This window comes from Triturus cristatus, chromosome 6, assembly GCF_964204655.1.
Source record: "Triturus cristatus chromosome 6, aTriCri1.1, whole genome shotgun sequence".
NCBI classification, from domain to species: Eukaryota; Metazoa; Chordata; class Amphibia; order Caudata; family Salamandridae; genus Triturus; species Triturus cristatus.
In genome coordinates this window covers 730746553-730764754 of record NC_140589.1, presented here as the reverse complement: position 1 = coordinate 730764754, position 18202 = coordinate 730746553, and the positions used below count along the sequence as shown (strand labels likewise).

The 18202-nt window shown below is 40.1% G+C and overlaps 1 protein-coding gene across 6 annotated transcripts in view; it reads right to left on the bottom strand.

Moving 5' to 3' along the window:
* The window catches only part of POPDC1 (popeye domain cAMP effector 1), a 158247-nt gene that overhangs the window by 18189 nt on the left and 121856 nt on the right, over window positions 1-18202 (bottom strand). For 3 of the 6 annotated variants that reach the window (XM_085611254.1, XM_085611257.1, XM_085611255.1), the window contains exons 6-7: window positions 12840-13007; window positions 6821-6962 (exon numbers count right to left, since the gene is read on the bottom strand). In XM_085611254.1, coding sequence (XP_085467380.1) covers window positions 6821-6962; window positions 12840-13007 — 310 coding nt within the window. Of the gene's footprint in view, window positions 1-6820; window positions 6963-12835; window positions 13008-18202 lie in introns of all 6 variants that reach the window. The other 3 variants (XM_085611256.1, XM_085611253.1, XM_085611258.1) reach the window with 1 other exon arrangement.

Genomic DNA, 18202 nt, shown 5'->3' with positions numbered 1-18202 from the left:
TTGCAAGCAAGCCTACGGTTTTCAGCAATAATGCAGCAGCTTGCATTGCCAGGCCACAAGCCCGCCAGATACTATGTTTTCTTCAATCTCTGAAAAACATTTAAAAGAATATTCTGAACAGATGCTTTTTTTTGTACCTGGCCAAAACAGAGAATCATTCAGAGGGCCCAGCATTATGCGTTGGCCCTAGGTCTTGTACTAAAGTTTGACAAGCCTGTTTCCATGGTGGTGTGTAGTAAAAATGGGGCTAACATCCCAGTGCCTTAGGCTACTTGTGTCCCGTCCCACAAAGTGGATACATAGGACAAGTGAAACGACAATAGGTTGCAGATGGGGAAATTGTAAATGTCAATCGTCACACACTTTGTACACAAAAACACTACATTTGGGTGTAAACAACACAGTTATGGGGATTACAAACAAAGCCTTGCTGGCGGGGGATGATTTTAAGGATGCGATTAATTTTTTTTTTGTATTTGAAGGTCAAACTCTAAAGAAAATCTCAAAATATATTTCTGCATTTTTTCAAGGATTTGTGTCTGAAGGAGGATCAGGAATTCAAAGTAATTATCTAACTTCTAAATGTTTTTTGAAGGTCAAGTTAAAATACATTGTTAGTGTAAAAACTTTCAGACTCCCACTGCCCTTGGAGGAAGCTTGTCTTTAGGATAAAAGAGATACTTGGGGTTCCTCTTCTACAAATGGTGGGTCATTAATAGAGTATTTCTTTAAAAGACAAAAACATCAGAATGATTCACTTCATTCTCACGAATTCATGTTGCACACATTTGGAGACATTTAAGAGAGAGTACCTACGTTTCTTTTACAGATTCCATTAGACATACTTTAAAGTTTGAGATGTAGATGACTGATAAAATGAGCTAAAACCCTGGTTATATTCCTAAAATAAAAGTATCAGGGCATGGAGAATTCCCGCATCAGCAGTAATCCGCTGATTGAATGAGTTTCCAACTAGATCAAAGAAGGCCACAGATCACTAGAAATGAAACACCACCATGCAAGTCAAATGCATTAGGCCTGGGCATCACTATATATAGATTGAGTCTTGGAAGTAATTCTCTCAGAAGATAATTTTACCGTTAGCAGCATGCTTACTCTTCAGCTGCTCAGTGAACGTGCTCACTGTGACGGCATTGCTTCCTTAGCACTATCAGTCTGAATGGCACCTCTGAGCGGCCATGTTGGATTCCCAGCATTCCTGCTTGCCTGAGAAAACTATTCTTATGTGGAGTCAGTGCAGAGAGCTGCAAATGCACAAACTCTGATTATTTGCGCTTTACAAGGTGCCTGACACAAGGAGCCAGGATTACTTTGCAGGAAGATATAGAAGCCATAACATGATTTACCAGAGTAATAGCCCCCATTACATATGTGACTATTGCTTACTTTTACATGCAATGTTACCTTGAAAAGTGAAAACAACCATCCCTTTTGTTGTGAGTCTACCATCTGGCTAGCCCAAGTGTGAAAGTAAACCATGTGTCCTTACCCCCTTCCATTACTCTTTTCTTCTTCTTTAACTTCGTTTACAACAGCTTTCTATCATTAATTATCGTCACGATTTCTGATGACATTTTTAATTTAAACCTTCCCGCCACAAAATAAAATCCACTCCATGCGTGTTTTCTAATTTTTTTTATACGTGGCATTGGCACACAGCTAAAGTGGCCTCTGCCAGACCTAAAACAGATCACCAGCGAAGAAGTCTTGTTTTGTATTTTTTGCCCTACACACTTCACTATAACATTGCAATCAAAACATAAGCATTTCAATAGATCAATACGAAATCCTCGTATCAACTACATAAGGAGCTGCCCATTTCATAGCCTCGGCTCTCACTGGGTGAGGTGGGCTTGTGCTGGGTACCTGTGAATTGAGACATGGCTGAAGGCGTGAAAGAGCCACAAATGTGGATTGCAGATAAGCGACAAAGAACCAAGATAGTCGCAAACTAATCCATTCACAAAAGGTTTTGGACAGTCTAAATTATTATTATGAAATCACCAAAGCACACTTTATATTTTTTGTCATTTAGGAGCTGAAATACCCAGTTAAAGCACAGCTATAAGCTTTCTTAATACGTTTTATCTTTTCCATTTTCCATCTTCTAGCTCTTACAGTGACTGGAAAAAATATATCAGCTCAGAACTTAGAGGTGCATAAACATCTTTAGATGAATGTGAAACTGACATCTTGAGTCACACAATCTGAACTGAGAGAATTTTAAGTTCGAAAAGTGTAATTAAAATAATTGAAAATGTTGCCCGTATGATAGAATAGTCACATTCCAAGTTTATGTTACGAGGGGGTGGATAGGTGTTTCTGAGTAGTGCCCCGTGCAAATGTAGGTGAACCAACAGTGGGTATTCATACATTTCTTGAAGACAGTTTCCCTCTACGGAAGTGCATACAGATTTGCAAGAGATATTGTGTTTCTTGGGTGCAAATGGGAACGAACAATATCTAACAGGTGTTAAAGGGAAATCATTTCCCGATGGAGAACATAATTAACGTGGAAAAGCATATTTAATTCACATGTGCAGACGTTTTTAACTGGTGGAAATTCTGCATTTGTAAATTTTGCCCATTGGCGTTCTCCTGGAATTCTAAAACTCTTACAGACACCATGAAGCATAACTGGGATCCTTTGCGAATCTCCAAAAATGTGTAAATCGAATGCAAATGTAGGAGTGATCCAACAGTAGAAGGTTTCAGACTTTCAACCCTATGGCTTGGCAAACCTGGCCTTCACTGACTTATCACTCATTCTGCAATATTGCTGGATACCCCAAGGCAAATAATGAATGTGAACTGCTCAGAAGTTACGAAGAGTCACTGGGCAGACCGGGATAACAAGAAATAGTATTTTACCTCAAGACTTTGGCTGCTTTCAGCAGCAGACATCTCTAGCTGAAATCCTGGGCAAAAACATGTGGTAATTGTTGCGTAAAGGCAAATTTCATCATGTTACTCCCCCAAATGCCATAATCTGGAGTATTTTTACCTCTCCCTGAATTATCAAATCCTCTGATATCGGTAACTCCATCATGTGGAAATAACAGGCGGAAATCTGCCCAAATCTGAATGAAGCCTTTACCATTTTTTATGATTTTGCACATTGTGAGGAGCTGGAAGAACAAACGTAGGATAGAAAGGTTGTGAAGATACCAACAGATGAACGCTCAAAACACTATGCTATGAATGTACCTACATTTATTGTGCACAGAAGGTGTCATAAAAAATAAATTGACAGAAATAAATACAAGAAGCCTGCACAGATGTGCCACAGTGCAGCTGTGTATACTAGAGATAGATAATGATGCAACCTGAAGAAAAACACAGAAAAATAAGAAAAATATGAATGTGCAGTAACAAATAGTAATCAAATTGAGATATTACAGTTCTAGAAAAGTGCCTTTACAAATACATCATACTTCAGAGACACACTGAACCTGCCACAGCACTTAACTAGAACAGTGAATATTGTCTGATATGTGCAAGAAGGCACACAAATTAGGGCCAATTCAAAAACATTAATTAAAAATCCGTGCATACATCCAGTTACTACCATGCAAAAAATGTAACATCGTGGGCAAGTTAAAATAAAACATGCAAAAGCAGCTCACAGTCTGTCCTCCAGATATTTGAGGGTAGGGCAAAGGAATAAGGTATTTCTACCGCATGCACTAATAGAAATCCTATGTTTGTCTTCCACTACCTATCTGGCTCACCTACATGTGAAAACATTTCTAATAGGTGGGTTCAATATTAACTTGAGAGTGCTATCTCGAAGTGTAATGCAAATCTTCAGGGGCTAAGTAGAGTTAACTGGCCGCAAGTTGTCCAACGGGGGTATGACAGCAAATGATTCTGCAGCATATCCAGCCCTCTTAACTATTCAGAGATTATGATCTCTATCAGGATGGACCTGATTGCCTGCAACATACCACCGTTGTTGGACTCCCTGTTGAAGGACCTCGTACCAGTGGAGTAGATTGCAGATATTTCGGGTCAGGAACATCACTACACATAAAACTAAACTTCATCCCCTGGTTATTAAGTGTGTCTCAGAAACTACCTTTAAGATTTTCAACCAATGTTATTAAAAACAAAGATTTTCACAACTTCATTGTTGATCTTGACTGAAAATGTTGTTTCCCACTGATTGAGAATAGCAAGCGAAAACAGAATCCTAAGTAATATGGATTTTATTGTTGAGTAGAGGCAGTGTGATGCCCCTGAATTGCCTTCTGTCGAGCATGACAAGCGAGATGTCCTTAAAAGTGGTAATAGTATCTACTTCAAATTGGATTGAATGTAATTTTCATGATGCAGCAACAATATCATTTTTAACCTGAGTCCTTTGGAATTGTGCAAAATAGCTCTTGCACACTGCATTTCGTGTACAGGGTTTATGTTGACAGCATTATCTCCTCTTCTATACAGATATTTTCGCCTGGAACAATTTTAACAGCCGTCAAGCTTTTACTGAATTGTTTGATGATGTTGTTCCAGGAAGGTCAACCTTACCATCAGTTCATCAGGTTTGTGGGCTTGTTCAGCCATTAACACCTCCAAGTGATCCACTATGGTTTCAAACTGCTCAAGAGAATAGTCCCCCTCCGAAAAGGATTTTGCAAAGTCTTTATGCAGTTACTGCATTAGAAGTTGTATATTGCCTTAGTTTAAGGGAGCCCGCATATCACCTTGGATTGCCGTAGCTTCTAAGAAAAAACTGACCTGAAGAATGCATCACCGCCTTTGCAGTTATATTGCCCATGAATTACTCTTTTATCAAAGGGGTCTTTGTACATTTATTTTTTGCTCTCACAGTCAAGGGAAAAATTGTGAGTCTTACAGAGTCTAAAAAAAAGATATTAGAAGAGTTTGATGCTGAAATTCAGAGGAACACCAGTCAGTCACTGTCGGAGTAGGACGAACACATGAAGGTAGAGTGTAAATTGCGGATTCCTCACTCCAGGTGCAAATGTTCCCCAAACATGGGCTTCACTTCATGTGGCCTTCTGCGGAATGCCACCAGGATGAATTCTCTAAGACCCAGAATGATCAAGCGTGGTGAGCCATAGACATCTTACTGATTATTAAGTAGAGCCACAACAGCCCTTATGTTGTAACTATAATATTCTCTCATGAGCTGGAAACATGTCTACCACCACTCGCTCCACTCTAAGGATATAACATTCGTCCATTACAGCATGCTGCAGAGCCATACATGAGGACATGTGTGCTTCTCCTTCCCTTCACAATGCACGTGATACACTTTAACAAGCTCAAATCACAGTTGCCTGGCATGTGGTAGGGATAGAAAAGTCCTATGTGTAGTGATGAATTCATCAAAGACCATATTTGCAGGGATTTGCAGTCCTGATGTAGCGCACCGGCCCATCATGCCGCAAACCTTCATGTGAGCTTACCTCCTTCCATGACAGCGGTCATCTTGAATCGCAGGATCAGGGGAGGAAAGTTGGAAAGCTCTGCTGTTCCTAGAGTCTCTGTCAGACTAGAGAACAGCTGCCTACTTCCCTCTGCTGGTGCCCACTGCCTGCCACATCAAAGAAGGGGCTAAGCCGCTAAGGTAACTTCAGGAACAAGCTACATAGCTTCTGGAGGGTTCCACAGAAATTAGGTTCCTGGAGCACAGAGAGAGTGCTTCTGGCTGGGTACTAGCAGTGGCCAGGCACCATTTTAGAACTACTTTTATCACAATGAAAAGCGAGACCTAAAACATATGCCCACTGGTCATCTACATTACTGGCAAACAAAAATAAAGGACAATAAAGATTCTAACCTGTAACAGAGAAAAGCATAACAAATTGGATGGCAGCGTTAAGTTGCACCATGGTAGCCCACAAAAATGTGGAGATAGTTCGCTTTGTAATGTGGAACTAGGCTGTTTGTGTACATCTCACCTTTATTTTGATTGATGTTTTCTATTACTGGTTATTGGTATGAAATATGTCCACAAGAGCTTTTTAAAGAAAACACATCTTTAGGAATGTGGACATATGTCACTTTATCCGCATTCGAAATATCAACCTACAATAACATTGCAACTAGTATATCGCCTACCACTACATTGCCAAGGTAAATATAAATTTCCTATTCTTTTTTTAAAATAACTTTATTTATGAATTTCAGGCAGGTGGAATAACAGTGGCGCAAACCCAGCCTTGCCCACCCTCGGCCTAACAAACCCCAATACAGAGCTGAAACAGCACCAATACAGAGCTGAAACAGCACCCATACAGAGCTGAAACAGCACCAATACAGAGCTGAAACAGCATATATTTCCTATTCTTAACTCTACATACACTTACCTTGCGATGTCGTGGTAAAGTCGATATTGTGGATGCAATATCGTCGATGTTTACAGCTCTCCATCACTTAGATTATTGTAATGAAACTCGTCCCCCTCTCTCCTACTGAACAGCACTGACATTACTTTGCAGGCACAAGTGGGTGATATAATAACAGCGGAGGAAAACCAGCGCTTATGGCTATGCAACATTGGGCGCTTTAAAAATCTTGGGAGCTGATGCTCAAGAGACTTACAGTTTTCAAAAATAAACCCCACAGGTGATTTAAAAGAACATTTAAATCAGGCTACCGTGGACTGGAACATAAATACATTAATTGATTTACATTTTAAGCCATGTTTCATAATTGTAAAATAAATTCAGGAAAGCAAGACCTGTGAGCATTTTACATGCGCAAGTGGGAGGTAGCTGAGGGAAGTCAGCGGGCATTTCTAATTACGCTGAAATGAGGTATCACTTACGGAGAGATGAAGCTGTTGAGGTCGCCCGGAGAAAGTTGTGCAAGCCATCCTCACTGTCACTGGTGCTCGCCATACTGTTCCTCATTTGCATGACAGAAAGCTGAGAGCAAAGGCTGGGCTGGCGGTCTATCTTTTTGGCTACCTGAAAATAAGACCAAGGTATATTCGATTTATTAAAAATGTTCTGCTCACAATTTGCGGTGCTGCCCAAAGCACTGAGGCGCGTAGGCGTCTCGTACCAATATTGCTACCGGGTGTGGAGTGCTAACGCGCCTGGGGGCAAACGAAGCAGAGTGGCCTGTTTGTTTTTGAGCCCACAGGGATTTTAGGCAAACATTCATCTTTGGAATCCACTCTAAAACCTCTAAAAGAAACATATCAATTTACCTGAGAATAACAACAAAACATTTTACTGCATGGAGCACCTCGACCTCGTGCTCGCTAGCAGTTGACCAATTTTTTTAATTCACAGTTTCGACCCAGGTAGGAAACTCCCTATGCTTTGGAAGGGAAGTGCGCAGCATCCCTTTTTAATGCCATTGCATGTTTTTGGCACGTCTAGGCTGTGTATGTAATGATTTATCCTGAGATTTGGAATTTATTTTACCTTGCGAACAGTTGGCATTTTTTTTGGGGGGGGGGGGGGGTAGGGGGTGGGGCGGGGGGTCATGTTTAGGATTTAATTTGGACTAAGACGGAAACCAGCTGTGTGCACGTGGTTGTGTCCGGAGTTCACGGGGCCCTTTAAGCAATGCTGATCCTGTAATGCACGTCAGACACAAGAGCCAGTCCCCCTGGGGCACAGACGGTGCAGTTCTATGTGCACGCGCGAGGGTGGGCTCGAGCAGCTGCTTCATGACTCTGTCCTGGAGACAAATGTACTCTGTACGCCCATCCTCGCTCACAGAGGAAGCGTGGAGCTCTGAGACCATTGTGAGTCCACAGAATGTCCCAAACCAATCCTCCAATCATGTCCGTCTGCGATGCGTGGCTGCAGCCGGATGTCCCACGAGCACATCCTTATATGTACTGTGGTGCCTATGGCCATACCAGCCTGAATGCGCCCGATCTCGTCCTTATGTACTGTGCTGAGATCATGAATAATGTTATTCGACTGGTCGTGTTCTTACGGAGGCGGCCAACACGAGGCAAAGGGCGGGGGTGATGAATGCGTCTGCGATTCATAGATTGCTCTTAAATTATTTGCAATCTTAATAGACCGTACCAGGCAGGTTAGTTATCATGTGATAGGAATTAAGTCTTGTTGGACCCCCTTCAGTTTATTTATGTGAAATTATTTTTATGTATTTATTGAGATTTTAATTGTTATTATGTTTTGCTTTTATAGATGTTTTACAATCCGTAATAAAGGCTTTGATGATGAGAAATAATATCTGTAATTCGTTTTTTAATATATTCACCATTGAGGAAAGTGGTGCATCTTATAAAAACTGATTATAACTGTGTTGTGTGACTATTTAAATAGCAAGAGAAGCAAAAATGAAATTAACATGTTTCATTTAACAGAAAACACGATTTAGAGACGACAGTGCAATGAACGTAAATTTGTGTAGAAGCAAGAAATATGAATCAGCTGGAGGATAGTAGTTAAAGTTTCATACATGATATTGCATCATTTTAATGTTTCCTGTTGGACACTTTTCACGACAGTTGCCTTTTGGTATAGATGTGCAGAAGTGAAGAAGATGTTAATTAGGAAGCAAACTAGTTTCACTTTTTCAGTGCGACTGTTACTTTATTATGAAATGCTTGCGGATTTAGTGCTGACACTGTGTAAGAGAGGGCATTTTTTATTTGTGCATTCTGCATTATAAAATATACTGAACGCATGTACTGAATATATTAAAAATGGGTTTAACTAATTTATGCAACGTTATTTTGAACGCTGTAAAGGGCAACAAAAAAGAGATATGAAAACTTCCTTATAAAGTCACACGGCGTGCCCAGATTAATGAACAATCCTATGGCGCCCTCTTGTGGCAAAAGAAATAAGCATCATGTTACCTGACGCTAATTTGTAGTAACTGTGGAAAATACTCTCATTATTTACAATAATTTGGGTTTTAAGGAGCAGAACAACAATAAATAACGCAATATATTTGTCTGACAGTTTCTTCACAGGAGCCCTGACCTGTGCACTGGTGTGAGCACGGATTTCAGCAATAACATGGCCTTTTCAGTGGTTGTTTGTCTACCCACAGAACTTTTGTTGAAAAAACCTTATTGCTGGGATGTAGAAGACAATGCAAACTTTGTACGCATATAGCTGCCTTCCAGCATGATCCGGGTGCAACGGGAGGTGGAGGGGTGGAGTGAGGTCATTTTACAATGTGTGGCCAGAATCTAGGGTGAAGAGCAGGGCGTTTGCGCGCAGTACTTTGAAATGAATACCCGAGCAGTTACATCTGGTTATTACAGTCTGTTGTAGCACAGTCTTTTAAAACCCTGTCACTGCACTGATGCCATGATAGAGCAGTAATGTGTGCAGTCACCACCTCCCGTACCTTTGGGATTGTTGTGACATGCTCATCCCTGCTCTTCCAACACCAGCAGAGATTTGTGCTTGTTACATTTGTAGCGAACAACCGCACCCTGCAATAAACTGTTACACCGTGTGCTGTTGGGAGAATAACAGCATAGTCTGTATTACTTCTCGCTCAACTCTGGCATTTTTTGGGTCAAAACTTAAACTCTCTTCAGTGTAAGCACTGAATCATCGGCATTACCAATTGGCATATTTTTTTGTGTTATGCAGTTTTGTAAGACACAATTGCCTGTCATGTTAAGGGCCTTTGAGAACAATCACCGAATTAAGGCCCTCAATTACAAAGATTCAATTTAAGGAATTGTAAATTGTGACAAATAACAATTCGCAACTTGCGATTCTTTAGATGGAATGTACAAAATGGATTTGTTAGAAGTGGTCACAATTTGCCCCATAACTGCTGAAAAATCCATTGGTATTTTGAGAACCAACTTATGTATTAATAGGTTGGTTCTCAAAATACTGATTCATAGTGTGTCGCAATTCGACCTACCTCAGTAATGTGCATGAAGTACGATGTATTTTGTGACCCACTACGATTGGATACATTCACATGCATCGTGGCCTGCTAGGGTCACAAGACCACCATATCTGTGATTGCTTTTAAATAAAGCGATCTTTTTTTTCAAATGCAGCCCCCTTTCCTCAAAGGAAAACGGAATGCATTTATAACAAAAAAAAAAAAAAATGAAAAATTATGCAAAACTTTTTTATGAGCAGGCAGCGGTTTTACATTTTCGTGAGCACTCCCTTGAGAACCCCTTCCTATTTGGAAGTGGCTTACCACCTCCTTTGAGAAGGTGGCAAAATATTAACATTTTGCAACTAGTTTTCGGTCACAAATCATTAATACATACCTTAAAGAGTCAGTATCTAGAAGGAAAGCCCTTGACACGCACTTTCCACATATCGAAAAAATATTTATTACCAAACCCAATTTGTGATCCCGTAAAATTTGGTAACATCTTACTGAATCACAAATCGGGTTTGGTGAATAAAAAACTAAAACATTGTGCGTTCTGAAAGGCTCTGATTTTATGGTCAGCCTTACAGAAGGTAAACTGGGTTTCTACATGATTGCCTAATACTTAAGACTGGTCCATGATCCTTTGGCCAGGTTACAGGAGAAAAGGCACCTTTAGATATTTTATCAAATTTGAGAGGCTCTTTGATTTTGGTTATAAAGAGTAAGTTTCAAAGCTCGGCTGCAAGTACTGAACGCATGCTACAGTCATACTGCATCTTTTAGTAGCGGGGAAATAATGACTTTACCATGGAGCATAGTATCCCAGAAAAAGCACAGCACTGAATGATAGCAGTGAGGAAAGTCTGTGACTCGTTAGTTATCTACATAATGCACATATTTGTCTGTAAGCAGTACAGAGACGATAGGATGGGCATGATGCACAAATCCATTCTGTTGTTACACTCTCCCATGGTACCTCAGGACGGTAACGTGCAACCCTGCAAACTACATCTTATTCCTGTTATCGAGCATATGTGGCAGACAGACTCTTGACCAGCAGCTAATTTAATTTCTCTAGCACTTTTACTAATTTATGCATTGGCATGTATTGAAAAGGAATAGAGGACAATGAACCATCTGAGATACAGTTATTTCCAGTGTTTTAGGTCCAGCATTAGTGTTAAATATTCTGTACATTTATTACAACACAGCCAAACAAAGCATCGGTGCTTGTGAAGCAGAAGCCAGTCACAATTAGTGTTTGTATGTGAAATGGGGTGATGTGAATAGATTAAATAAAAAAAGCAATGGCAAATCCAATAAGTCTGGTCTTGGCAACAATGTGCCGTAACATATACATATATTTTTATTGTAACCATATGCCACAGAAAGAAGAAGAAACTGTACCTTTGGCTTAGAGTTTCTGTAACCTAAACATATAGTTTAAAAAAACACTTTAAACAGATAGGGATAACAGAAATAATAGAATAAAGAATAGAAAGAAAAAAGCATTGAAAAAGCAAAGAATTGGCCCACCAGCCTTGGCACTGAAGAGCACTTCTTTTTAGGAGGATGTGCACGTGCTCAGGAGAAATTCAGTCACAGTGCAAGACAGCCAATGGCTGAAGTGGGCAGATCCTCTGCCCATACTCTATGTGCTTGTGTGCACCAGAAAATTGTGAATGACAACTAGAAGACCAATCAATCAAAAAGACTGACCTCAGGCTCCTTGATGTATGCATTTTGTATGCAAATGAGGCTGTTGAGACAACTAAACCTGTAGGCCAAGCCTAAAAATGCTGCAAGCCAGAGGAGCTGTGGCAGTCATCATCTGTGGAATACAAATTCACAGCTGCTCTAGAAGCACTTACTTCTAAAGGGATTCAAATGAAGTATTTAAAGGCATTTGCAATGTAAAGGTGTAGACATTTTAAGCCCGCTTTGCCAAAACTGCAAGGGAAGGTGATTCAAACTATATATATCATCATATCACATCTTGTATGTTTACTTGGGAAAGTGGAGGTCAAATGAACGTGTTACAGTCCCGAATCACAATGGCCGTCTACTATACATCAAAAGAGGCGGGTAGCCGTAATCAGCTGTATCACAGAATGTGCCTTACGGGGTTAGGACAGACCGAGGATAAACCCGCAAACAAGCTGTTTCGCCCCTGTAAAGTACTCTAACACAAGGAAGGGTCTAATTCAACTGCTAAATAAATACAACAAAATAAATGAGTAAATAAATAAACATGAACTTAAATGGTGCTCTAAAGTGGAATTGTGCAATAAAGATTCTGGATCAGGGGTCAAATCAAGAGGCTATAGGACCATTTTAGCTCCCAATGGAAGGGGAGTCAAGCTTTAACAGCAAATATTGCGGGAAGCCCATATCCTTTTTCAGGAATGCAAGTTACAGCACCAGCAAGGTACTCGGAAACACAGTTCAACAGTCCTGTGCAGCATTACGTGGCTAGGAAGACACCTATATGAATCAAAATGTTGCTGTAACTACAAAATATTAGACCAAAATATTATCACTTAGATTGCTTTTTGATTGTTTGTGTCTATACCCTTGTTGCCAAAGGGTTACACAGTTTGTCCTATTTAGGTTACATTCATGACTGCTGACTGGCTCCGCAAGCGACAGACTCAAAAGATTTGAAATTAGGCATTAGAAGTAGGAAGTTACTTTTAAAGTAGTCTTGCCACTACTAAATAGAACAGAAAGGATAAGGTGCTGTGTCAGAGAGAAAACTCTTCCACAAGAAACACAGCTGTAACCACCTAAAAGAAATTGATCTGATAATTTATTGGACATGCACAAATTCTCTCAAACCTTTCGCAAGGAAAGCTCTAGTGATTAGAAAGCCAGGCTTAAAAATATGATGCGGTGCACCATTCAGCCCGATATCACTGGTTAATGTGACCATGTGCTGTTCTACAGCGTACTATTTTATCAAAATATGATTAACTGAAGACACTTGCCTTATCACTTAATGTTGGATCGTTCAATGAGTACAACTTATTGGTAATGTCCTTTCCAATTAGGTACTTGAATATCTCAAAGAGGAAAGGCTCCGACTCCAGAAAGTAAGTTAGCCTTTCCCGTGACCAGCACAAGAACTTGCAGTTATCTTCAGCAGTGATTGTGACCTAAAAGGAAACATATGAGATGCATCATTAGAACAGCACTTGCTTTGTAATGCCATGCAATTTTAAGGTAAAATACAGTATCATCAGAGTGATTAGTAAAATCTGAATTTGCATTGCGTAGAATGCTGTGGCTTATCGTTGTATGAACACATCTACTCATCAGGTGTCATAGTTTTCCAGTCAAACTCTGCAAGAGTTAAACCTTAACTGTTGAAATATTTAATTAGCTCCTCTTTGGCATCCCTGTACTCTATGGATCAGATTCACAAAGAGCCTCTGCAGTTGTGGCACAGTCTCCGCCCTTGTGGCGGGATCTCCGCAATGGGAACTGCAGTGCGGAGATTCCGCCATGAGTGCTCCTTGTGAATTTGGTAACTAGATATGCAGCCATTTCTCTGGCATTTATCTGCTCCAGTCAGAACCATGTTAGTAATACTTCAGCATAACACAGAACCACCACAGCTTACAGTGACTGGACAGTAAAACATATTCACATTTCAAGAAACAGTTCAGTGGAAGATTGCACACAGGCCAATTTACCAGAAATGTCCAGAATTTCTGGCACCCAAGTTCACAATATATTACCCTAACTGCTCATTACACTTCTCTAACCAACGGCACTCTGGCATACCCTATACCCAATCAGTGCTACATACACCAGTCTTTTTGTATAGACACATGCAAACTTTAGAACTCACTATCCGTATGTATATGTGTACAGTACCGTGTGTTTGAGATGCTTTGCTGCAATAAAAATGCTCTCTGATAGCTGTTGTACAGCTCTTTCCCGCTAGGTTTTCCCTTTATTAAACATTTTGGGCGAGCAAACTCAATTTCCCAAAAACCTATTTCCAAAATAAACATGACTTTTCCCATAAAATTAACAGTTTTCATATGTATTAAATAAATTACTCAGATGTACAAATGCCTCACATGGGCAGATTCAGTTTCAAATGCCCAGGCTTTATGATCACATGCTATAGATGAATATATGACGTTACAACGCAAACGTTTACAACGCATGCCTTTACAATGCAGTTTTTACATCACAACATCCATTACAATGCATTATTTTACATTGCATACCATCACAATGCATTTTTAGAAACATTTACAATGCATTCCATTACAAAGCATACCATTACAACGCATACCATTACAACACATATTTCTTTTAGGGTCACTGTAGGGTAAGTGTTGGATAATGTAGGGGGTAAAAATTACTATTCCCACTCCAGTGAGTGCAACAGTAGGGTAAGTGTTGGATAGTGTAGGGGTAAAAATTACTATTCCCCATTACTTACCTTATAATACATTGTAATGGCATGCGTTGTAGTGACATGCCTTGTAATGACATGCGTTGTAGTGACCTGCGATGTAATGGCTGCGTTGTAATGGCTTGCAATGTAAAGGATGTTGCGTTGTAATGACTGCGTTGTAAAGGTTGTTACCCACTATAGATGATCACCATATAGCCAAAGATGTTTATGATACACCAATAATGCCCAGTATTGTATTAAGTCGACCATTTTACCAAGGCTGTATACCACAATGGCCAGCATGCCCACAATACATCACGAATGACCAATATTATTCCAGGAATGGCTACCATTATATCAGGAATGGCCAAAAAGTATGTCAGTCATGCTCATAATTTAGTAAAGATTGCTACCAGTATGAGACAACTAGACAAAGAATGGCCACAATATGACCGTTCTTATGCCAAGGCCACTATTATACCAGGAATGGACTCAATTTTGCTAGAGATTAACCCAGACATACACGTACACACAGATGCATGCACCCTTAAACAAATACACACACATTCTTGGACACAGCACACCCATCCTTCCAAAACAAGCGAGACTCTTTATCGTCTCAGCTCTGTATCCACCCTCTGCTCTCCTCAGCTCCTACACTGACCACGGTCTCACAGACTTTCTCTCTCTTCTCTCGCTCCTGTAACCCCACAGTTCGGTGACCTCACTTGGGGCTCTTGCTCTGGCTACTTCTGCCATTCTCTTTGCCACATTTCAAATACTTAGTGATTTCAGAAAAACTTTATTCGATTGTAAGAAACAGTCATAAAAGTATACATAGAAAAACATGAAAACATTAAATCATAAAACTTAAATTAAAAATTACATATAAAAAAATTACATAGTACCCAAGGATTTACAGGAAAATACACTATAAAATCATCCTTTTCCTGATGAGTATCACTTTTTTCAGATACAGGGTAAGTGTTGCAACACAAAGATGGTTATCCAGGCGTTGAATATCATACATTGCACGGCGACATTGCCGATGCCCAATCACCCTTAAAAACGACAATAAAATTGTTCGCCTGACTTGATAATAAAATTTACAAAACAATACAACATGCATAGTACTTTGGGGAGAGATTTCATCACAAGGGCAGGGAGACAATTCATGAGACCAATCATTGATTGTTGGGAAACTGACCAATCTATGAAAAAGTCCAAATCTGAAACGGGATAATAAAAATCTATCATAATTACCCGGGACATGGATCAAGTAAGGTTGAATATTAAAAGATGTTAAAATTAATTGGTGTTGTAAAACAGTGGGTTTTAAGACCTCCACAGCACATCTTGTTGATTCTAAAAATACCAAGCCCTCTTTTTTAAGATCTTTCCGTGAAATTGCTGAGATAGTAAGAGGATTTAGAAAATAATCCAACTTGCCCATATCAGTCAAAACCTTTCGTACATAACTCAACCATGGTATCCTCATATGTCCATCTAGCTTTAAGACATCTGACAATATATCTCTATTAAGCTTAGGTTCTTCTTTTGACCACACCCTGTGCCATAATAGCACAGGTTCTAGCTTAATAAGGTCCGATATAAAAGAGAGTCCCAATTCTGTATGACAATTATAGTTAGAGGAACTCTTAGGGACCGCGAGGATAAACTTCAGGAAAGAGTTCTCAACTACCTGGAGCGGGATAGGATCCACGAACCCCCATATCCCGCTACCATACATAGCACCAGGTACGCATTTAGCTTTATAAATTTTAATTAACTCTGCGGGTGGTTTGGTGCCTAATTTCGCCGAGAAGGACCTAAGGGCAGCGGTCGAGCAAATCATCGCCTGTTTTTTTGCTACCATTGCCTCACCCCATACGTCCTTCTGGGTAAACAGAATGCCTAGGTAGGAGAATTGTTTCGTTAGAACCAACCGCTGGCCTTCAATGAAAATGGGCTTCTTAATTTTTACATTTCTGCCACAGTGCATGATGAAAGTTTTTGCAATGTTAACTTTTAAGCCCAGTTCTTTCATAAAGAGGGCAAAACTAGCGACCACGCGCTGTAGTCCCATTTGAGTACGGGACATCAATACTGCATCGTCCGCGTACATTAATAACGGAATTGGGCGGCCAGCTGCGTGAGGGGGATCAAAACTGTTATTGCACAAGGCTTTCTCCAGACCATTTATATACAAATTAAAAAGGAATGGGGCCAGGACACAACCTTGCCTAACCCCACTCCTAATTGGGATTTTACCAGTGCATTCCCCCTATGACCATAGCGTACGCACACAAATGCTTCACTATAAAAACATTTAAGAAAATAAATAATATTTTCTTCAACCCCAATTTGGTCCAATAACATCCATAGTTTAGAATGAATCACACAATCAAAAGCGGCTGAGAGGTCAACAAAAGCCACAAACAAGTTCTCCCTCTTAGCCCTAGTGTATTTCCCTGTCAGCATCAGAAAGTTTAGGCCTTGTTCCACTGTTCCTAGGCCAGTGCGGAAGCCATATTGTAAGTCGGATAAAATAGAGTTATCCTCAGCCCACGAGAGTAGTCGGTCCAGGATTATTCGTCCAGCTACTTTTGTAAACAAATCTAAAAGGGAAATGGGTCTATAACAGCCCGGGTCATGTCTATCCCCTTTTTTATATATTGGGACAATTATGGACTCCACCCAAGTCGGCAAGAATTTCGACGCACAACTGGCGTTTAGCACCTGGACCAGAAGGGGGGCCCACAGAGGCATAATTGCCTTAAATATATCTATGGGTACACCATCAGGGCCGGGGGCCTTCCCACCCTTACTTGCATATAACGCCTTTTCAACCTCTGGCAAGGAAAACTGCATATTTCTCAGAGATGAGTAGTCAGAGGGATTGCAAGAGGGGGAAGGCGTTCCATCTCCCTTGTACACTTTAGAAAAGTGGTCAATCCACTCGGCCTCAGAAATAGCTATTTCTAGAGTGGGACAGGTCTCTTCTCTAAATAGAGGATTTCTGATGATCTTCCAAAAACTTGCACAATCGTTACATACCGACGCCTGATGCAACGCTTCCCATGATTCTTTCCTTAACTCATCTTTTCTATCTTTAACAGCGAGTTTGTACTCTTTCCTAGATTTACGTACGTCTTCTACACACCTAGGATGATTATGCAATGCTTTCTTTAAAAGAGAATACGCTTTGGTGCATCTGGAATTAAACCAGCCACCCCTCTGTGCTTTGTTGTGTCTACGTTGTCTCGTTAAGGAAATTTTAATCTCATTGCAAATTGACAAAAAGGATGCAAGTATATTTTCTGGAGTAGCATCCTCCGCTAGGCACATTGAAAAATCAAAAGCACAGTTGGTAAACACCCTATTAAGCGTATTAATTTGATCCACCTTGTCCCATTTAAGCGTATAGCCATTGATACTACCAATGGCAAGATTTTCCCACAGTCTGTCTCTGTCTATACTATTTTTTGGGGCAGACCTCTTTGGGATAAAAATGGCTAAGCAAAGTGGAAAATAATCGCTTAAAGCAATGTCAGATACGTTAAAAGTGACAATACTTCGAGCCTGCCTATTTGTAATTAGTGCAAAATCAATAGTAGAAGTACAACCTCGCCCATTAAAAGTTGGAGGAAGAGGAAATGGTATTGGGCAAACCTCATTTATAAAACCCAAATCAAGTTGGCCAATTAATTCATTCAATTGTTCTCCCAAAATGGAATGATTGAAGTGAGACTGACTCACACCATCTTCTCGTCCTATACTACATCTATTATCTGCCATCATATTGCATAGAGTGCAATTAAAATCTCCCAGGAGGAGTGTTAACATGTTAAATCCAAAGATTTTTTCCTGTGAGAGCACTACTTTGGCCAACTTCTTAAAAACAGTAGACTTCCCCAGGGGGGATGTTATTATATA